Consider the following 24,365-nt stretch of genomic DNA (forward strand, 5'->3'; position numbering starts at 1 on the left):
AGTCTGAATCATTTCCAAGATATTTTTGGCACTCAACTTTTGCAGCATCCAATGAGAGGGCACGAAGAACCCTACAACATGGGTTACTAGCATTTTGTACAGGTTAAGCAGGTACTCCAATCCATTGAAATTTAGCAGTGCAGAAGGAGTTGTTAAATACATTGACATAACCTTAATGAAGTCAACTTACGAGCCGTAAACAATCATCCAACACCTAAGTAAGACAGAAATGAATGACTGACATCTAATGAGCCAGCCAGCGGCTTAAGGCCCACGCAGGCATATTACCGAAACAAAGTTTTCCAACATGCAACTAATCCTTCTTGTATTTTTGATTTCTGAAATATTTAGTTTTTTTTATTTGTATCTTTGAACGTTCTGAAGATACTGGCCATCCATCAATCTCCTAAACTTGCCACATTCTGATCCACAACTGTCACATCATCTCTCACACGATCCAGCCTCTTGACTTGTTGCAATTACTACACAATCGACCAAACCGCTAAAAATGCGACGTAATAATAATTCAAGCTCCATAATATTTATATTTGTTTATAATATCGGCCTCGATTGGTCAGAAGTGTTGTTTCTGGTTAGACAAGGCATTTGCATTTTTATGGAGTGACAAATCGAGAGGACTGGCTGGGTAAAGAGCATTCCTAGCACCAACAACAGCCTATGCAACATCTAGTAATGAACTCACATTGGTGAGAGTTCAGGTCATGTTCAAGTTCATGCAAGTTCGTTGAGATAATAAAATACAGCCCAAAATAATAAGAGTAGCTTAGACAGTTTCTATCCTCTATTACAGGTCCCTAAAGGAACTAAAAAACGCATACAGTACAGAAATAATTATCATATTTTACATTCAGGTCATATCAGGAAGAGGACAGCTTTTCCCAAAAAATTACAAATGTGAGAGGTCAGGTCAGGTCAGGACGACTTGTCCCAAGAGATCACACATGAGAGAGGCGCAGATAGGTCAGGAATAGTTACCTCGGGAAAACTGTTAAAGTAGATAGTACTTTACTTTCACCTGTTTGCTCCTGTGATTTATGAGAGTAGACGTACAAGCGCTGAGAGATGATAAATGGAGCTAGAGTAATTAGTCATTAATTTGGATAATTGTGCTGGTGAGAGGAATGATGACCTCATTTATGCTGCATGGCCATAATTGCTTTGTTTGCTCGTTAGAGAGGATATGCCTATAATATTGTTTGTTCGTCCAGTGATTTCGTGTTAATTGTAAAACTTATCCACTGACAAATAATTGTTTGTCAACTGAGCGCTTCCTTTTTAGTTGGAATTGAAGGCAATAATTTCAGTCCTATGTTAGGTTAGCTCAGATAATTCAGCGATCAAATTGTCACTGTGCATTTCTCTGTAATTGTAAATTTGCGTTTGCGTAAAATGCTTTCTATATTTTAGGAGGTCCTTGATAAGTGATGTGTTGAAGATAACCAGGACAGATAGGTATCATTCTACTAAGATGATGATCGAGTGTATTCAACCCTCACTTCGACGTCTGGCCAATTGACCGAGAACAAGTCGATTTTCCGTGATAATCCTTCTCATCTCTCGTTAAATATACTTGTAAGTGCAACATTTCCTTATATTTAAACAAGAATATTACTACTCATGCCTCAGGCATTGTATTTAATGACACTAATTCCAATTACTAGCTATGTGCTTGTTAACGAGGTAAAGCGCTTGCAAAGAGAATGTCCTCGTTTTAACTTGCAAGAAGGTTATTTAAATATCGTTCGCTCGTTAGTGGAAACATTGACCTCCTTGTTGCTCGGTAAAGGTGATATTCCACTCAAGCGCTTGTTATGGAAATAATTGCCAGTTCTAGGATACATGCTGATGAGGTCTTGTGTCCATTTTTTTTTATTTCAGTTTTATTCCAAGTAAAATCAGTTTTGGCCTTATGTTTATTCGAAAATATATATTTGATTTGTGTAATTAGAGGAGCCCATTAATACTTTCTTAATGTTATTTGATGTTACCTGTCATAATAAAATTGAGAATATCTGTACTATAAGAGAGAGTATGTTTGAAGTTGGAGGCCTCATCCAAATTGGCAGAGGGAATAGCTTGGGGTACGAGATGAACATAGGATGATCGGAGTCGCTAAAGTTTACAAGGAACAGCATGCCAGATGATTGATTGATAAAGATTAAGCCATCCAAGAGGTGGCACGGGCATGAATAGCCCGTAAGACAGCATGCCAGGGGTCACATTGAATATATACCATTAGGGAGGCCAGGTAATACAAATATGTGAGGAGTACGGCGTAAAGGGAGGAAGAATAGGGAATAAATGAGGACGAATGGAAAACATAAATGGGGACGAATAAAGCGAAAAATGGGAGGAAGCACATATAAAGGTTAATCAGGTGTAGTGGTCGTGGTGTTTTCATCAGTGTCGTCACATTGGGGTCTTCATGTTCCGTCCTTGTTCTTACTCTCATGTTGGGGTAGAGTGAATAGTTCCGTTATTTGGGTATTTATGGCGGGTTGTTCGGCTTTTATATGAATGGCTTCAAGAATTTATAATCTTCTTACATCCTGAGTTCTGTCTATTATGCAAGTATTTGCATAATAATAATCATGCGAATAAATTAAGAGATAGCTGAGCGCAGTGAAATACTATTATATGCCTAACAAGGTGTGCCACTTGAAATGGAGCTGGTAAAGGCAAATCTGAATGATATTTAAGTGAAAAAGATAATTTGAATAATTATTATTCCGTTCAGATGTTTCTGGCAGTGAACCAAAAATCCATGTTTTCCGTCTTGGATTCCTCTGCACCTCTTTCTCGTGATTTTTTATTTTTATTTTTCGTTGTGCATTGTCTTCATTTTTATCTCTCTGTTTTCTTTTCTCGTGCCACAACAACGCTAATCGACCGCTCCTTCCCAGACTTGTTTCTCGATGCCTTTATTTTCTTCCTTCAATTCTCCTTCTTTTGCTTCCGTTCCCTCCCCGCCTGCCCTAGTGAGTCGTTTGAAGGCAGTTAACAACATCTTTCACATTATGACTGTGCGTCTCTTTGATGGTGTGAGAGGCTGGCTGATTACCAGCATCCTCGGTCTCTGCTTCATGCTTCTCTGTGTCTGGTGTTATATTTATATATCTCTTCTTCGCTGTTATTTTATACATCTCTTCGACGCTCTTACTTTTATACATCTCTTTTTAGCTTTTACTTTATACATCTCTTCACTGTTGCTCTGTATATCTCTACGCTGTTGCTATATTCTCCTCTTCACGGTTGATTTATTCTTTTCAACCTTGTTGCTTTATTCTGGATTGCATCCTGCTAAATTAAGCATGTTTGCTTGATCCCCCTTTAACTCCGGTGAATGCCTTGCTTGCTCTTACATATTTTCTCACGTCTAATAGCTTTCTGTTACCTTTCACATTATCTTCTGTTGTTCCTTGCTGCTTGAGAGTGTTATATTATAGTTGTGATGTTAAATTGTGTGCCTTTATTCTGATGGAGGTGTGTTATTTTGTAGTCGATATTTGAAGGGTGCAATAATAACTGTCCATATTATTGGAAAGGGTGTTGTACCTGCAGCTGTTACTGAGGAACGAATTGTAGTAACTGGTAGCTTATTAAACTTCGTGAAAGAATACCTATCAAGCAAGAAGCCAAAAGTAGTATTGAGATTGTAGAGATGAGAACACAGAGAAGAAACAAGGGGAGTACCGCAAGAGTTAGTACGAGGGCCCCATCTTGTTCACATTGTAAGTCAATGATAAAAGTGATGAAGCAGGATCTGCCATGGTAATCTTTGCTCGCGATGCAAAACTGATTAGACAGATCATAATTGAAGAGTTTTGCAGAATGATCCACGTGGATCTAGATAAAATTTGAAAGATAGTCTGTGAAATGGCTGCTTGGCGTAAATTGAAACAAATGCATGAGAGTGAAGAGCGCAAAGTGCCGATGAAAAATAAAGATAATGTAGAAAAACACAACGATAAGTGTAAACTTTACCGTTAGATACCGTTTCGTCTGTAGAGATTTGATAAAGAACATTTGCAACATTGCAAATCTACTCTCATCATGGCGTTACTAAATATCAGTATACACGATAATGAGAATCAGGCCGCAGATGACGAGCCAGAGGAAAGTATACAGTATTTGGAAGAAAAAAATGAAAATGTAGATATAGGCAAAGAAATTAACCCAGGCCAGTCACCTAAGGCACATCATAGCATAATAACATCAGTTATGTATGCAAACTTGGCAAGTATTCGGGTATCATTCAGGACATTATACACTACCAATGTAAGACCTGTAAAACTAAATGTAAGTCTCAAATATGTACCCCCTGTTTGGAATCCAGATTTGAAAAACACACACAGAAAGCAAAATTAGAAAATGATCAAAGGTTTGCTACATGACATGATCACGACATGTAAAATCGGTGCTAAAATTAGCACCGTTGAAAGAATAGACAGAACTGTAATATTTTGCGTGATCCAAGAGCAAACCGAGAGAACATTTGAAAATTACACGTTCAAACGAGCAAAGGGAATGTAAGAAGGCAATTCTTCAAGGTAAGAACAGTGAGCAAGTGGAATGAGACAACATGGAAAGTAGTGGTTTTCACTTGGCATATCTTCAAGTACAATAATAAGTGAGAAGGATGAGAGCCACTGCAATAAAGAACTGCGACTGAAGGGAGAGGAAAATAAATGCCTTAAAAACACATATAGGTAAGTACATCCACGTGCGAAATATATACATGCATACACAAATACATGTATACATATATTCAAAGCAAAATTCATTAAAAGCGGAAGCAAACTGAAATCAGTTATCACATACCATTTGTTATGCAAATTAATTAATTACTTTGAATTTATGCCTAATATATATGTTTAGTTATACTTAATTCATAAATCATGCAATATCATGGGATTTAGTATATATAAGTAAATTAATAAATGATAGAGAATAAATATAATTCGTTGTACTGGTGTTTATGATAAAACTGTGAACCAGCAAGAAATATATTAGCAAAAAATATTAATAATAAATGTTGAACTCTCTCTCTCTCTCTCTCTCTCTGAACTTTGAAAACGTAGTTATCATATAAATATCAGTGTCCGCGGAGTGCCACACGAGGCTTGGCATAGTGCCCGGCACTTCCAGCTCTCCCTTATTGGTGGTTTACTGCACTAGGCTTTTGTCGTGTTGTCGGCTGGGTCAGCGAACCCCTTCTTGGCGTGTGGAACTTGTAGTTGTGGTAGAGGGTGGGTGGTGTTGAGGAGAAGATGACGGCTAGTGGTAGAGGGTGGTTGGTGTTGTGGGAAGTCATTGTATAGAGACTTTGAGTTATGGTAGGAAGGATAACATGGCTCGCGAAGAATGATGCTCTGGGTCATTAAAGTATGGGGGCAGGACAACTGTCAACACCGGGATAGCATGTGGGAATTATGGAAGTTGTGTTGGTTCTAGGAAGAAATAGAAAATTATAATTATGGATGTAATTTCGAGGAAAAATTAAACGATTATTATGGATAAGAGAATGGAGGCAGGAGACTACTGGTGGAGAAAAGGGAATGTAGGAAAGTGATTCCTTTCTTGCAGTCATATACAGTATTCAGGTAAATCATCACATGATTTAATATTATACTTAAGAATTCACATAACATACATATATGGCATGTTCTCTGGACCTTTGCCAGTTCCAAGTAGTTAGCCTTTATTCAGCATAATGTACATTGATAATTTTTTTCTCTTTTACCAAGTATGTACAAAATACTTTGGCAGCGGTGGGATTCGAACCCACGCCTCCTGAGAGACTGGAGCCTAAATCCAGCGCCTTAGACCGCTCGGCCACGCTACCTTGTATACCTAGTAATTTTCTTTCGCTCTCTCTCTCTCTTTCTTGTATATTAACGGAGAGATCATGACCAGCAACATTGAAATAATTCATAGATGCAGCGATGATACATTGGACATAGCAGAAGCACTTTATAATATACACTTATCCAGTTATCAACAGCCACCTTGTACCAACTCACGTCATGTACAGATTATTGCTTCCCACTCCGCGAATAAGTACAGAATGCTATTTAAAAGCGTGCGTTTCAGAGTAAGAAAAACACGGAATTGTTCATAGACCTATAGTAGGTCATTCTATATAGTTTGCTAAGAATTGTATATAAACTGACCTAGGTTATGTTAGCTTAGGTCATTGTGGGAAGGGGGAGACGTTGAGAATAATTTTGCTGACATTGTTTACTTTTGGTTAGGTCTATATTGGCAGATAATATAAATTCCTAGAGAAGGTGGAAGATCCTGACATCGTTAAGTGATGGAATGTGAAAAAAGCACTGAAGTTAGGATTATCTCTTTCCAGAACGGGTTCGTCCTGTTCCTTAAATGATTATTAGATTTAAATAAAGGTCATTCCTTATGATTAAAAAAATCCCATTATATAAATGAGCCTCTAGGGCTTCAGATGAACTGACGTTGGATAACAGTTCATACTTGCAGTTTCACTAGGCACTCCAAATAACGCTATTGAAACTGCACTAATAAATTCTTACATAAAAAATATCCATTCTGTGGCAGTGAAACCTTCCTGCCATATGGGTATGGCCCCCCCATACCCACGGAGCTATACCCATATGGCACCGTATGGTCACAGTGATGTGACTTTTTATATATGTTAACTGTGTAACTAGTTCATTAAAGCTGCAAATTGTTTGGTTTAAAAACTTTAGGGTCCAGTTCTTAAGCTCATTATGTGCCTTCCACTCCCTCTCGCAAGCTGGGTATGGAAAACACTGCCACTCACAGGATGGGCATAGGATACACTCCCACTCACAGGTTGGGTAAGGAGAACATAATAAATTTACTAAACGTTAAACAAAGGATAAGTCATAATTTTTTATATATATTCAGGTTGAGAAAAATACAAAATAGAATTATTCCCTTAAGGGGGATAGTTGTATTTTGTCTTGCAAGGAGTGAACCTGACATGTAGAATAGTTCTACATGTCGTGCCGCCCCAGTGTTCTGTCATGCACATGTCACCAGTAGAGTTTATGACATCTTGTCAAATTACATAAAGTCTTCAAGTGGCAGGAAACAAACTGTCGCCTTCAGCACTCGTCACCTTGCGTGATATAAAGAATATGTATATGTAAATACCACATAAAGATACACAAAAGCAAGGAGCCACGGAGCAATGGAACACTAAACCTGCAAGCATTTTAGTCATGCAGTCCTTCGTTTTGTCTGGTTGGTACAGTGATGGCCTCTATGACCATTAACAATCTGTCCTCTCTACTAATATGTCGCGTTTTGTACGTTATGGTAACCAACGTTACAAATACAACCTACTATGGAAAGTAACGTGTGAATTGTGAGACACCTACTTGTGTCCAGTATTGTGTTAGTATCGTGTCAAGTACAGGATGTATTTGTGTTTGTATTCAGGCATCTCGTGTTTCTATTCCACCCAGAAGACTAAGTGGACATAAAAGAGTCCAACACTGAGACAGGCAGCAAGTGCATGTATTTAAGTCTTATTCTTTAGTAAGTAGCTTGTGAGAGATGGCTACCCGATCACCAAGAGAATTTTATGAGATAACAAGAACGTGGGAATACAGGAAGATATCGTGGCCCCCTCCAAAAATGTGAGGTGATCTCGTGGCAGAATAACTCGGGCTTTGATACCCCTCAGTGAAGTTCTCCTTCATGCTCCTGAACCGTCTATGTATACTTTGTGGTCTCTTTATTAAAAAAGTTCCAGCTCTGATCCTTCATTTAGCGAGATTGCAACCATGATTCCTCTACCACCTGACCCACAGCGTGCTATGCATGCTAATCGGGTCCTTGCCATGAGTATTGGTCAATTTACATCACGCTTAACAAACCACCCAGCTCTTCAACCATGAGTCTCAACCTACTAGGTCTAAACTATGGTGTATCCTGGACTATTCATGTCCTACCCCCTTTCTCTAAGATAATCAACCAGTCATGTTTTCATCATTTATATATTAATCAGATCTATCAACAGGTAGGTTCCCACTGTTTCCTAAATCAGCCAGGTCCTGCCCTGCTCCATGAACGACGATCTCAACCTCATACATTTTACAGTGATTTCTCTCATTAATTAAACACAATATGCTGAGCTATCCAACCAGATATCCATCATGCTATTTATCAACGAAATCATCATCATGCTTCACTAACCAGCTAGTACCCAAACCATGCTTTCCCAACTAGTCAGTACCCCAACCGACCAGTTCGCTCTCCTTTCTACATGTTCTTGCCCTCACCCTGGCACTATCAGAGAGCCAGACACCCTCAGTGAGCCGTCCTCACCGACCCACAGCCTCACTGATGGCACCATAAATCACGCAATGTTGTTTCCATTTCTCAAGAACGGTAAACTTGAGGAAATAGCTCTCGCGCGGAAGTGATCTCTTCTGGACTTGTTTCAGGCTGTACTTCAAACTTCCGTTCACTGGATGCGGGTTTATTTCTCGGGAAAGTGGCGTGAGTTGATTATGAGTGACTCGTTGAGTTGAATGCAGTTTATATAATTATCAGTTTAATTATTCGATGAATGATGTATAAATGTCTTATTAACTTTTTTCCATTTGAAATTGCCAAGATACACGCGAAGATCATATATTTGTCTCTGTCCCTCTCTTCATTTTCATCTTCCTTGTTATCTCCCCTTCCATTGCCTTCTCTCCCTCTCTCTGTCATCTTCAGAGATCGCAGATTAAGACAATGGGGGAGGGAGAGGGAAGTGGGGGGAGGGCTTGTGATTACCAAGCGTGACGCCGGGTTCTTAATGAGCTATAACTCAGCACTCAGCGCCCTCCCTCGGTGCTGTGATGCACAGCAAACAGCGTCTCCTCGAGGTCTGGGAGGCAGTCTTATGTACGAGGGATGATTGTGGGTGTGATGATAGGGTACAGTGTGGGTGTGATGATAGGGTACAGTGGAGGGTGTGTTGATGGGGGTACAGTAGGGGTATGATGATGGGGGGTACAGTGTGGGTGTGATGATGGGGGTACAGTTGGAGAGTGATGATGAGGGTACAGTGTGGGTGTCTTGATGGAAGTACAGTTTTGGTGTGATGATGGGGGTACAGTGTGGGTGTGATGATGGGGTACAGTGTGGGTGTGATGATGGGAATACAGTGTGGGTGTGATGATGGGGTACAGAGGGTGGTGATGGGACAGAATGAAACATGCCAGATTTATAGCAAGGGTTGAGCTGTAGTGTGGGGGATGATGTAAGTATTTAAAGAATGACAGATAAAAGGGAGCAGGATATAGGCATGCATGACAGATAAATGACAGGTGCAATCGACTGTTTGCATTTAATTGATGATCAGTACATATTGTTGCCCTTATATAGCAATCAATATGCCAGCGAGACTTTCTTCAACGAGAAACACAATAGAGAGTACTGACCTATATAAGAGTTGCTTTAAAAAAAAATTTCCTGAAAGAAAACCATTTTTTAGGTTTCCTGCACGACACGTACTGACTCGCCATGGACGAGATAACTAAATTACTCTCCTCCTTAATGGTCATCATCCAGCCCGACACATACGTTGTGTCAAGTGTCATTCGGCTTCTATTACCAAAGTATCTCTGGCGTGGTCGCTACTGACTTGACACCATCAGCACTAAAATAAACATACCGTACGAAAGTACTTCCAGCTTCGTGTAATTTTCCTCATTCTTACGCCAACCTCAGCCATTCCACGCTCTCATAAAAATACAGATATATTTAACGTGAAAACTCATAATACATTTGTTTTTTTTACACCGATGTCAATGATGTTTTTCAAGAAGGCGCTGTTCATCACAACGCGCACAAATACTAGGAAGAAAATATGAACGTGAGTTAAGACTGAAGTCAGAATGAACTGACTTTGAGCCTAGGATAATCCATGCTCATGCCGGGATAAAAAAATTACCCAGGCCACGGTAAACAAGATTGAGGTCAGGATAATCCGTGCTCATGCCAGGATAAACAAGACTCAGATCAGGATGAACAGGAGTGACGCCAGTATAAACAAGACCAAAGCTAGGATAAACAAGACCCGGCCAAGATAAATAGGGCTCAGGCCAGGGTGAAAGAGATATAAGCCGCATTGCAAAACTATGAACAAAAAACTTTGCCAGAATCAACACCAAAAGTAACATTATAAACACCAGTAGTACCATGATAAACACAGTTTTGGGGACCACCATTGAAGTAAGGCGAGCAATTTAACATGTGTTCCCGGTTAGAAAAGTTATTTGGGCTTTGCTTGCATGAAGGTGGTACATCCTTGTTGGTTATTCAGCGGGGTTTTGTCTGGGTATGCGACTGCATGAGTGCAGGTGCATGCGTGCGTGTTTGCGCAAGTGCGTACTTACATGTGTGAGTGCTTGTGTGTGTGTGTGTGTGTATTCACCTAGTTGTGTTTGCGGGGGATGAGCTCTGCTCTTTCGGCCGCCTCTCAACTGTCAATCAACTGTTTACTAACTACTTTTTTTTTCTTCCACACCACACGCACGCACGCACGCACACACACACACACACACACACACACACACACACACACACACACACACACACACACACACACACACATACACACACATACACACACACACACCAGGAAGCAGCCCGTGACAGCTGACTAACTCCCAGGTACCTATTTACTGCTAGGTAACAGGGGCATTCAGGGTGAAAGAAATTGCCCATTTGTTTCTGCCTGATGCGGAAATCGAACCCGCGCCACATAATTACGAGCTCTGCGCGCTATCCACCAGGCTACCAGGCCCCCTGGTAGTGTGTGTGTGTGAGAGAGAGAGAGAGAGAGAGAGAGGGAGTCTGCTGCATCACTCCGTTGTAACCTGTAAACCATTCTGGGATTCCTAGCGAAATCTCCCCTACCCCTTTTTTATTGTTCTTTTATGTGTGCTCTGGGAAAGAATATAATGTCGTTAAGAGCAGACAGAGGACTTGGCGGGGGGAAGGTAATATTATTAGAATGTACAATTTTCATATATAATGATTAATTTAGACTTTTCCATTGCAAGAAATTACTTTGTACTTAATTGTTATTATCAACATAGCTTTCTAGTCACAACAAAAAATAAAAACTTTTCAACAAATGAGAGAGAATATTGGTTTGTAGCTGATGCTTCAAAGCCACAGTCTTGCCTAACACCATACAACCTTCCTTGATCTTCTACTGGGAACCTAACCTTATCTGACCTAACCTGACCTTAATTGACTTGTCCTGATATGACCCCATTCAGCCTTCCTTGAGTTGGACACACTGTTAACTCCCATAAACAAACTCACATATGTTTATATCAATGTTCATTATTTATGAGCAGTCATGATGACCCTCGACAGAGCTCTTCTGTTGCCATTCTTTGTAACCTATTTTAGCCAATGATAAATATCCAGTGACATTGCATGGCTATGCTCTCCGTTATCTGACCCCAGAGTGTATGTAGGTAATGTGTGAAACCCTGATTTATTGTCAGTGGATGCCTCAGGAACCCCTAGAGAATTCAGTTGAATCGCAGGTTTATTACATTTACCATATCGTGATTCAGTGGTTTAAGGTGTGTGCGGGGAAATCATCCTCATGCTTCTGATGATTTTCTCATTGATACATGACGTTATTGTGATTTATTTATGCATTCTTATTCTTATTATTATTATTATTATTATTATTATTATTATTATTATTATTATTATTATTATTATTATTATTATTATTACTGATGCTGCCCAAGGAATCCCCAAAGTGTGCTCGCTGTGGTGAAAATCACTTGTCTGGAAATTATGTCCCTCCATCAACATACATCAAAGGCCCGGAAGCTGATGAAGTTTCCTTTGGAGACTGATCAAGGAAAGCGAACGAGAGGCAGTAAAGGTCGATGATGACGGCATTTATGACAACGAAAGGAGTAAGAAGCTTAAGAATGGGAATATTACGAGGTCTTTCAATGTAACGAGGAAACAGTTTACTGTTCCAGATTGTTTCATACGAACATTTCCACCTGTTCCGAAAGCATAGTGATTAATTGTGGTCTGAGTATGTTTGTATATATTTTCTATTTATGCCTGCAGAATCGAGCTATTAGCTCTTGCACCCCGCCTTTTTGACCAATTTTTGTTTCATCTATTATATTCACTACATATAATTTTAACGCATACATCCCCAGGAAGCAGCTGTCTAACTCCCAGGTACCTATTTACTGCTAGGTGAACAGGGGCATCAGGGTGAAATAAACTTCGCTTATTTGTTTTTGCCTCCGCTGGGAATCGAACCCGGGCCCTTAGGACTACGACCCCCTAGCGCTGTCTACTCAGCCGCGAGGCCCCAAATAATTTGGCATAGTATTTGATCCCCGGACCCTAAGAACTACTAATCTCGAGCGCTGTCCACTCAGTCGTCAGGCCCTATTTGTGCTGTTGAAAGATAGCGTGTATCGTACCCTTGCATACGAGAGGAAATAAGGAAGAGGCACTAAACTTTAGACCAGTATTAGAAATATATGGATAAGACTAGTTATACACAAAGAGGATCAGGTATGCAAACCTGCGTTAGCATGATTGGATGGAAAGAAGACAAAGCCAGACGAACCTACTCTACTGGTGCTTGATGAAAATGTAACAAAAAATAAGACAAAGATCGAAAAGGTTGGGCAGATGGTGTGTTTCTGAACTGCCAAAAAAACTGTTCACACAGTACCACACGAGAATACTACATAAACTTGAAATACAGGCAGATGTAAGTACGAGAACACTACCATGAATAAATGAGCACCTGACAGACAAGAGTTCCTGTCACAGTGAGGGCAAACAGTCGGACTGGCGTAAGTTAAGCGGAGTACCTCTGGGATCGGTGCTAGGACCCATACTATTCCTCATTTATGATAATGACCTTACCATAGGAGTTTAGTTCTATGTCGTTGTTTGTGGACGATGCAAAATTAATTCGAAAAGTCGAGACAGAAGAAGACTGTAAGATACTCCAATGTGACAGAGAAGTTACACAGTTGGTTCAAGAAATAGCTACACTAGTTCAACACAAGCAAGTGTAAGGCGATGTAAATGGGAACAGAGATACCAGGAAACCAGAAGGACGGTTCACAATAAAGGAAAACACCTCCCTGTAACGAGAGAGTTCATTGTAGAAGTGAACTCCATAGTTAAAAAAATAGCTGTAAGAAAGGGATAGGGCAGGCGTCATTACATTAGATATCCAACGGCTAGAAAGGCCGTGTCCAAGAGCTAAAGCTCCGTCCAGCAAGCACAATTAGGTGATATATGTAAGGGTGCGCGCAAGCACTAACCACCTCCCTCCACACACACACACACACACCATATACACAAAGTTCACAAAACAGACAAATCAAGTTACACAAGAAATAAAAAAACACCAATTAAGGCTTCCTACACAAAGCAGAACTTGCTTCCCCCGTTCGCTCTCTCTCTTTCGAGTTTTACCAGATACATTTCCTGAGATTATAGCTTGGAAAATCTTCTATGTGGGAGGCCACTTTGTACAAAACACTGCTGTTAACTACTATAAGAAAAAGTGACGTGGCTCAGTACATGTGGTAGTTACCTCCGTGTCAGAGGGGTGGACGGGAGGGTTTGGTTGTTCCCTGTCATGTTAGGGTAGATTGGGAGGTTGGACGGGAAGATGTATTTGTACCCTTGGTTGCAGGTTTTGTCGAGAAGGCGTGGGTTATCCCGTGCTGGGAGGGTCAGGATTAAATCCCTTGAGGGTCAGCTCATCTCTCCCTCCGGTAAACATTATGGTTCTAGAAATATTACTTAACTCTAGGCGCCTCCGAGACACATGAAATATGAGTTGACTTAAAAAAATGAGTTAACACAATACACATATCTTTGCCAAGATCTGTGTATGTCTCACTACCCTGGCATAGGATAAAATGTATAAATGAAGGTAAGGTAATTATGAGGAGAAAGTGTTAAGCCAGTTTGACTATATAGGACTTCAATGGGATATGAGGCCAAGGATCTGGGATAGGATGGGTGGGAAGGAATGGTGCCTAGCCACTTTAACCGTCGGGAATCGAACATCGATCTGCAAAAACCGAAACCTACAAATATAATAGGTTCATTAATGATTATTTTATTTCCAGAGGAAGCTAAATCAATTTAAGTCATACAAATCTACTTAAATAATTATGTTTATTGCTGTATCTTACTTTTATTTAGACAATGTGAAAATAGTTATCTCAATTTTGTACAATCAAATTTAAAGTATTTAATTTAAATTTTACTACAAGAATTTTGGTTCACATAATAAAAGTAGAGAAGGTATTAGGCGTTGCTCGGGTGAGCAACGACATGTTCATTACACATTATCCACATGTTCATTACACATTATCCACATGTTCATTACACATTATCCACATGTTCATTACACATTATCCACATGTTCATTACACATTATCCACATGTTCATTACACATTATCCACATGTTCATTACACATTATCTTTATCACTGTAACCATTTACACTGACTCACTACATGTAGGGCTCTAATACCTTGCTATATATTTTTTTTATGGAATTTTAGGTAACAAAGCGACTCGGTGGTTTACGACTCTTATTGCAGATAATTGCAACCATTCTGTCGGGTGTTGGGTCCGCCGCTGCGTGTCAAGGTTCGCTAATATTCCTTCAACCTCTATACTTGATTGTGAGCTTGTCTGTGCTTCCTTAATTGTACTGTTAGTGACCATTATTTTCACTCACACCTGTATGTATTTTACATGTTTGGAATCAACTTGTCCTCCTACAAAGAACGTCGCTTTTCGATCGTATGCGTTACATAATGCCAAAAATGGTCGTACTAGAAAATGGAAGCGGGTCGCGAAAGTGACGTACCGTCCCGTGTTCTGTTTTGGGTCCTCTGGTAGGTTAGGAGAGGACACTTTAAATTGGGCGTTTTCTTGACGTTGGGAAACCTTAGGAGGACGGGCTGGTGGAATTAGCATTGGGTACGCGTGTTCCCCTAGTGAGTATGTAATGGTGGAATGTAAGTCAGGGAGAGTCTTGTGTGTGTGTGTGTGTGGAAGTGGCAGATTATGACCAAACAGCCTCTGAACGGCAAGTCCTTGTTGTGTTGCAAGGTTCTTGTATAGTTGCAACACTCGTACAAGTACGTGAGATTTGAAGCAACATATACTTTGTGTTGACATTTATGGGTGATAATTGTACTACTTGGGCGGGGACTAAAGTCTTTATGTCGGGGCATATCAGGCTGAGGAAATTTTCTTGAGCCTTGTTTACCCAGAATCTTACTGTTCATGGTATGCAGAATTATGTTGTTATAGACTTTTATACTTGTCTGTATGTGCGCGTGATTGTTTTTACCTGTTTGTTTGTCCAAGTGTATGATGTTGTTTGTGTGTGAGAAGACTGCATTCAGTCTCCACATTGAAAGCTATCGAAGGAGGAATGACGAGGACAGAGTTTCATACTTATAAACAAACAAATCTGCATTTATTTCTCTATACATTGTCAACTCGTCTAGCCTCAGCTACCTAAGGTAGTCCCCCTGGAAAGTCAACTTATCTAGCCTCAGCTACCTAAGATAGTCCACTTGGAAAGTCAACTCATATAGCCTCAGCTACCTAAGGTAGTCCCCCCCCCCTGGAAAGTCAACTCGTCTAGCCTCAGCTCCATAAGGTAGTCCCCCCCTGGAAAGTCAACTCATCTAGCCTCAGCTCCCTAAGGTAGTCCCCCTGGAAAGTCAACTCATCTAGCCTCAGCTACCTAAAGTAGTCCCCCCTGGAAAGTCAACTCATCTAGCCTCAGCTACCTACAGTAGTCCCCCTGGAAAGTCAACTCATCTAGCCTCAGCTACCTAAGGATTCTGTTTCCCTAGACACCAAACGTGTTCTAATTTAGCTCACTTGTTACTCTCAGCCATTTCATATATATATTTTTGTTATGCATTTTAAGACATTTGGTCAACAATCATTTCCTGTGTCGGATGATCCTCAATACTGCCTTCCCTTGCGTTGTCTTAGTCGCATCCAATCATTTCTTAAGCTATCATCATCTCCATTCCTGTTTCCTCTCGTTTCCTTAATATCCTATGTCTTTAATCCGTACTTTGGAGTAATTACCGCTCCTCTCTCTCTTATCCCTCCTGTCCTGCTGTTATCTTCTCACTTCTATCGTGTTTTGTTTGATAAGTTGTTCCACATGCAATGTTTTTTTTCAAATACTCCCACCTCTCTCGTTGCCTGCCACCTTTCTCGTTCCTATAACTCGCTGTCATCTCGTTATCTGCCACATATCTCGCTCCCATACATCTTCGCTACCTCTAGTTATCCCCCACCACCTCCCTGCCAGTCTGCGTCACTTGACCTGCATTCCTACAGCCAGTCTTATCACCTCCTTCGCACTATCATTAGTGCACTCTGCCACTAATGATGCGGAAATGGGTAAAACTCTTTGATCCTTAATTAACTTTATGCGATCACCTGAGGAGTCTTCCCGGCCAGACGGGCGATCCAAATGACTGTGACAGGGAATGTGAAGACGGCATTACAGGGAGCATCGCGCTGTACCACGTATCCGTACTCCAGCGTTCACAATAGAGGCATTAGCGATGACAAATGAGTGAAAAGAATTGATCGCACCCACTAATCTAACCTTCAGCGTCTACCCGGTAGGTAGTCAGGGAATAAACAGGATTTATTCACTGTTCTTAAAGAGAACTTAAATACGTCAAATTAAGTAAATGTGACGATATTACCCGTGCGAGTATATCTCATTTGTCACATTTAACCCAGAAATTGGCAGAGACTACTCCTAAATGTCTTCCCCTAATTATGATACAATCTAGTACAACCATTGGAGGATCTCGAGTACCCACATTCCCCTTCCGCGCTGAAGAAGGACATGCTTCCACACTTTTCTAGTGTGGAAGTGTCTCACCCACACACTCTTAGCGGGCGAGACTGTGATATACGGCTTAATAAAACGCCATGAATAAAGGCAAAACAATTTTTTTATTAATGGATGCGTTCGGATTTGTGTCGGACGAGAGCGCCTCTCCACACTCGTCATCTTGATCTCCAACCCCACACTTAGCGAAGAAACTTGGGCAGAGAACTATCAGCAAAGCCTCACTAAGGTCGCTGAACAAAGCCCGATAATGAAACAAGTAATGAGTGAAGAGATAAAACACTCCCAAGGGCAGGATATGTCATAAAATTTAAAACAATATTGAGTCTCAGATCGGTATAGCTGTTGATTAACAGTTCAATGGAAACAAGAGATTTGTCAGAAGGAATACTCCCACAGTAGTGCGAATATCCTTAAAAAGGTAACTGACAGGAGACGTTAAACTACAGACCAGTGCAACTTGCTTTCTATGTAAGTGATGGCGGAAACCATAAAAGTCTAGTAGAACATCTGGAGAGAATTCAGGGTCTGTTTAACGTGTCTTGAACATTGCTTGTGGGATAGCAAATCTTTCCATATAAACGTGTTATTCTGGTTATAAACTGATTATTCTCTATAACCAGGCGACAGAGCTCAGATAAGACAGAAAAGAGTGGGCATTCACAATATTTTTGAATGTCAGAATGCCTTCGATATAGGTTTTGTTAGGTGTTTATACTTTGTTGGCAATTGATAACCCACGTATTTGCAGTACGTGGGTGAAACATCAGTGGTGTTATTCGAACATAGGACGTGAAGCATTTTTCGAAAAAATTTCGAACATCATCAGATGCGAATCGTGAGCAAAATGTTTTTCATTCATTACCAGAAGGTTTGGCGGCATGATTAACCAGTCCATTGTTTTGATGATGTGTTCTACACTATCAGGTTGGAATCCTTATCATGACTTCAATTGATTTTCTCATGGTGTGCTGTATACAGCATATATCAAACCAAATACACAATGAAATCACAATAACGAGATATACCTATGAGCAAAATATAGGGCGTTCGAGCAGACTGCAGGTGGTGCAACGTCTTACATAAATATATAGTAGATATGATAGATAAAAAATGGTTCGGGAGTCAGTGCATTAGACAATCGACTGTTAGAAAGGCGAGGTCCAAGAGCTATCAGCTTGATCCTGCCGGTACAAATAGTAAATTCACGCATACTCATATTGGCTTGTCTTCACAACAAAGAGTACGCACATGGAAAAACTTCAGAGGTTGGGTGAGCATTAATCTCTGTGAGTAAGGACAGGTTCTTGTGGGGGTCACTGATGAATGAACTAGACACACGGAAGGAAACGAATGATTCCTTCCGTAATGAAGAATGATGAAGATGAGAACACACTGAATCCATTATTATACACAATTTGGATTGTAAGAATATATAGAAAAATTATTCTATAAGAATAAGAACACGTAATAAGAATAAAACATGGTTTCACGCGCCTGTAGAAATCTAGTGTAAATGAATTATCCAAGAAATTCTCGTTGATGGGTTTTGTTCTTAGTAATACCAAAGTCAGTACTATTGACGGCGAGGACTGAGAATTCTATTATTTACAGGTATAATCTACGTCTCACTTGGTTAACGTCGGTGGCTGATTGCTGGGAATTGATTCAGCATCAGACGACCCTGACAACCGTGGGATTAACTTGACATTCGTGGGATTGATTTGACATTTGTGGGACTGATCTTACATCTGTGGGACTGATCCGACATCCGCGGGACAGACCAGGATTCATGACAAGGGGTAACATAACGTGACCTGCACGTCAGGTTCTCAACCAGCGCAAAAACACCGAGACATGTTCAGTACAGGTATATTAAATGGAACAGTAACAAAAATAGCATTACCTTAAAACGGTTCCTACTTCCTGGAGATTATCGTAAAATTACACACTAACATAGGCCATGATGGAGCGTGGTTCGAAATGAGACCCTATTGAATAAACATGGTTCTAGTATTGAAACATTGAAACGTGACTCAAATGGGGGAATTATGGTGCGAAATGTGATTCAAATTATAAAATTATTCGAAATGTTATTCTAATGATGGAACATGATTCTGAATGTTATTCAAAAAACTAGATGTAAACAGCTACATAATATGCAATACATAATTTGATGAACATCTTCGCAAATCTTAACAAAAAATCTTGCTTCGTTTTTTAATTACATCTGTACCTATGTGGCAAATGATTCATTCATATGTGACATTTCTGAGTACCGGTAAGATCCTATTTCACACTTGAGACACCCTTATACAGACATTAAGTCACAATAACGTGGCTGAATATTAGATTTCCAAGCCACACATCTGACAAAAAAGGAAGTGACCGAAACGTTACTGCCTTCATTTTCAGGTTTGTAGATTGGGTGTCTGACAGGCGTATATCTTTTTTATGACGAGTGACATGTGCACTGGTAGACGAGCAGGTGACCTTACGGAAAGTCCATGAGGCAGTGCCATATAAAATATTCTCACAATGCCATGGCTGGAAGATTAACACCAATCTTACACCTTACAGGCGTGAAAAGGAAACATTCGGGTCGTATTAAACGATTACCAGGTCGAAACTCTGATGTCTTGGTTCAGTGTAGCGAGCCATAGCTGAGGAGTGGGTGAGGTTTACACCATTACCAAGGTGGGATTAGCAGCGAGCACCTACTGTGTACGCTCGTCTGCCCCCCGTCATTTAGCTGTTTATGTAGGCTGATTGTTCTGTATGAGCACATTCTCTGTAATTTCATGTATTTTGGCAGCGCGTTACTGCTTTCCTGGCTGCTGAGTTGCTGGTGTTTGATTGTAGGAGTAAGAGTGCTTGCTCTTGCGTGGTGTTTGGACCATCTTCCTTGTTCCTCGGTGATGTTTGGATCTTTCTGCTCACTCATATAATTAGTTTTGTCGAGGACAGAAAGCCTATGTGTATATACTTGAGGCTTGTATCGAGGTCCCCCAAGAGTTAAACTACTGTTCTTCCCAAAAATGTAACCCCACAACACTTGCCTAACTCCCTGGTATCTATGTGCTGATAGGGGGGAACAGGTACATTAGATGAAAGAAAATGTGCCCAATCATTTCTGTACCGCCCGGAAATCTAACCACATATTTATGTTTAATGAGGTTCTTCTTTGTTAGAGTGGCCTACAGAGTCATGCACAAAATATATGAGAAACTGAATTCATTAACTTGCTAGTAAAATGCACATATGCCACTCATGTAGGCAATAATGAGAGTTATAGATACATAATTGCTACAGGAATTCAACAAAACCTTTATGGTAAACTTTGTAACCAACGCCTGCATTCTATTTCATCAATTTTGGCTACTTATGTGTGTAAATTGTCACTTCGTGTTGACGTTTATACCAAATTATCTGTTAACTTCCTTATTAATGGTGATGATGTATTTAGCTACGCCGAAACCATCTATAAATCATAAATATTGTTGAAGTTTCATATTCTGTATTCTGGCTTAGATTTCTCCATCAATACCAATGGGAACATATGTAAACATAATGGCTGTGAGGGGCTCAAGGAAGGTACCAAGAGAGGAGGCCCACAGGTCCCTCAATCAACGCAACACATCTCTGTAAATTTCCTGTCATCAGATGACCTCCTGGGGGCAATGACAGCAGCCACCACCAGAACTCTTCCCCACATTCCCAAAGCCGAGCTCTCATTTTCAGCAGGGAAATATAGACCTTCTAATGAATGTGAATGTATGGTCTGCAAACCAGGCACCATTAATTCATGGTATAATTTTCTCGTGTTTGGCAATATTTTCTTAGCCAGCACGGGTAAACAAGATGAGGGACGTCGCTAGCTTGATCAGTCACAAGATCGATAAATAATTTCCCTACAGTTGATAACTTGATATCTCCCCCCCCCCCTCCTACAAACGTAAAAACTCTCGTGGCAGACCTAATAAGAGTTCAAACAACAGCTTGAAAATCAGAATCCAAGTGAGAAAAACCTGAAGAGAGCAACAGAGTATGGGCAATTAAGATAATTACTAGTGAAGACACAGTCGCACCTGGAAATACTGCCACAGTCGATTCTCTGAGAAATAAGCACCTTCCCAATGTTTCATGGAACCCCCACTTCTCGGGACACAAATGTCTCCGACCTAGGACCACACTATTCCTTCAAGAGTTAGAGGTATACATAGCATTCATGTCATTTCCATTACGTCGCAGGGGAATACACGATTTTGTCAAAGAGACCTGAACCAAGCCTTATTTCTTTATCAAATACCTTGCTATCTCAGACCTTTCTAATTTTGAAAGGTGTGGAGTCCAAGACAAGAGTACTATGAGTGCCTTTAGTAACTTTTTAGCGAGTATTAAGAGTGCTCCCATTACACTCTCAGGCAGTGCAAAGAGTGCGCAGTTACTTTTCAGTGCTTCCAGTTACCTCTCAGCGAGTGCCTCCAATTCCCTTTCAGCGAGTGCTGAGAGTGCCTCCGGTAACCTTTTATCAACAGTGTCTCCAGGAACCTGAGCATTCTTCTCAGGTTTTCACTTCTCAGTTACTTAACTCCACCAAAGTTTCCGTCGCCCGTGATATGAATACCTTTCTCTGAGCATCAGAGTCGTCTCATCCTCTAACACTGTTCTTGGTGTATATCGGTGAAATGGTGTTCTTGTGCTCAGTTCATCTGACTTTACATCTTGTTATTCGTCTCCCGCTACAACGTTGCATCGGATTATGCACCGAACAATAATCAACAATGTCGTTGCAATACTAAGTGTAATATAGCAATTAGTAATTGTGCTGAGATTAAGTGCAACTATAAAAACCATAGTAAAGAGAATATTTGTGAGATGAGTGATGAAGAGGTCCTGAGACTTCTGGAGCTTCTGAGAATTGTGGAAGTCCTCAAGTACTGTCCAGGTCCTTAGTATTGGAGAGGGTTCTGAGTAAAAACAAACAATGAACGGAAAGGGTTACATACGGGCACGAGAAAGCTATAAATGGTGCAGGAGAGCGCTACAGACGACACGGGAGAATACAGGCACTGATGATGGTGCAGGAATGCAGGTGGTGGCTGCCATGGAGGTAAGCGAGCTGGAGAGCCCTGAAGGGGTTCAAAGGCCGGAGTGCGCAAAGCGTGTTATATTGTAGAGATTTTAAGAGCAAGGGTGAGTGTATGTGTGTGTGAGGGAAAGACAAGAGGGCGTGGGAAAAGACCCTCTAGAGGGCGTGAGGGCGAGAGTGCGTGAGGGAATGAGGACCAGAGAGTAAGGCACCGGGAATTAGGCCAGAACGTGGGAGAGACGGCAACGAAAGTCAGAATATGGAAAACATGGTAGATAACATATGCATTAAAATAAATGGAATATGCAATAGGGGAGGGGGGATAACCTACGCTGAGATACGGGGACAGAGAGAGGAAGGGAGGAACATTGTATGGAAGCGAGAGCGGGAGTTGAATAGGATAGCAAGACGTGAAAGAGCACGGCGTAATACGTAATGGCAGCCATGCGTGGGAGTACAAGTTGTAGGACGGCCAGTCGTCGGAGGTCCAGTCATGCAAGTGCTGCTCGTGGGACGGTAAGAAGTGGAAGTCAGGCATGGAAGTGTCAGGCGTGGGGGTATCAGGCGTGGGAGTGCTAGGCGTGGTGGTATCAGGCATGTGAGTGCCAGGCGTGGTGGTATCAGGTGTGGGAGTGCTAGGTGTGGTGGTATCAGGCGTGGGAGTGCTAGGCGTGGTGGTAACAGGCGTGGAAAAAAACAAGGCATAGGAAGGGCAGGCTTGGCTATATCAGGCGGTGAAGTGCCCTTCCTCTCCCCTCTCTCAGCGCGAACTGTGCAGCTAGCTAGTCGTAATTCCACATCGATCACAGACTTAACGCTAGGAACAACTCGCCCGATGGAAATCATTTATCAGTTCCCCTGTAATGCACGACGAAGGCAATATGTAATTAGCGTCACTGTCTCAGCAGGACGTTAACAACGGCGACGTTTGTCGGGTCCTGTTAATAAAACATCTGTGTTTCTATACCTCCCACCATGCACACCCCCTCCCAGCAAACACAATTTTCCGCAGTGTATAACACTATCGGGGCTAGACATAGGCTTATTAAGGTTCCCTAGACATGGATGGAGCCGTGACCATGCGGTCACCCCATCTAGATACTGTCCAGATTCAATTGTGCTTCACTTCATTGAGAATAGGTTGTGACCATATATGAACTGGTAGATGAACACAGTGAACCATAGATGAACATAGATGAACACAGTGAACCATAGATGAAAGGGGGAAAGCAGAAGTTCAAGAGAATGAGTGTAGTGGACTCTATGACTTGTGGGACTCTCCAATGACTTCTGGAAGACCACTATAACTGGTGAGACTTTCCTAGGAATTATGGAATGGTGGGGGAGAGGGCGAGGACTTTTTGCGGCTGGTGGGGAGGGGGTGAGGGATGCCAGGGGCTGGTGGGAAGGGTGAGGTTAGTCTGGGGCTGTTGAGAGGGGTGAGCTAGGGCTTTCTGGGGCTGGTTGGCAAGGGGGTGAGGTTAGTCTGGGGCTTGTGGGAGGGGTGAGGGCTGTCAGGGGCTGGTGGGAAGGGGGTTGGCGCAATATGGATCAAAGTAGGATCGGATGAAATTACTTTGGCGAGGAAAGAAAGTTTTGGTTTTGAGCTAAAGTGTAACATCTTTTATAACGCATGTGTAGTAAATGTTAAAATTCAGTACTGCATATTATTGTTGCAATGTAACAATGCAGTACCACAAGCGATAAAGAACAACGAGGGCCTAACTCATATGCTTTGATCATCCGTTTCTGGTACTACCAAGATTCTATCTATTGACCAAACATCCTTCATCAGTTCGCCCCCCCCTCCCCCCTCAGTATGAAACAGCATATTGACCAAACATCACTTTACCAGCCACTCGACCTAGTATGAGGCAACATATTGACCAAACATCCTTCATCAGTTCTTCCCCCACTTCAATAAGAAAAAACATATTGACCAAACATCACTTTACCAGCCACTGAACTTAGTATGAGGCAACATATTGACCAAACATCCTTCACCAGTTCCTCCCTCACCCCAGTATGAAACAACATATTGACCAAACTTCACTTTACCAGCCACTCGACCTAGTGTGAGGCAACATATTGATCAAGCATCAGTAAACCGACATGGTCGTGGGACGCTTCAAGCATATCGGACTACGCCGAGAGGTTATAACTTATTCCGGAGATGTTCAACAGCCTTCATTTATCTTCGTGTTGTGTAAAGGTGAAGTCTTAGACCAGCCAGCCAACCAATGCCTGGAGGGAGTGCCAACGGTAGCAGTGGTGGAAGGGAACTATCAAACGGGAAAGCGC

The 24,365-nt window shown here is 41.3% G+C and overlaps 1 protein-coding gene and 1 non-coding gene across 2 annotated transcripts in view; both read right to left on the reverse strand.

The window, feature by feature from the left end:
• Positions 1-93, reverse strand: part of LOC138373130 (uncharacterized) — a 9,587-nt gene extending 9,494 nt beyond the window's left edge. The window contains exon 1 of the mRNA XM_069339144.1: positions 1-93. This exon is cut by the window's left edge and continues 42 nt beyond it. Coding sequence (XP_069195245.1) covers positions 1-93 — 93 coding nt within the window.
• Positions 94-5,784: 5,691 nt separating this feature from the next.
• TRNAL-UAG (transfer RNA leucine (anticodon UAG)) lies at positions 5,785-5,866 on the reverse strand. The gene has a single exon. It is a non-coding gene; the product is annotated as a tRNA-Leu (tRNA).
• Between the last annotated feature and the right edge of the window lie 18,499 nt (positions 5,867-24,365).

This window comes from Procambarus clarkii, chromosome 41 (genome assembly GCF_040958095.1).
Source record: "Procambarus clarkii isolate CNS0578487 chromosome 41, FALCON_Pclarkii_2.0, whole genome shotgun sequence".
NCBI classification, from domain to species: Eukaryota; Metazoa; Arthropoda; class Malacostraca; order Decapoda; family Cambaridae; genus Procambarus; species Procambarus clarkii.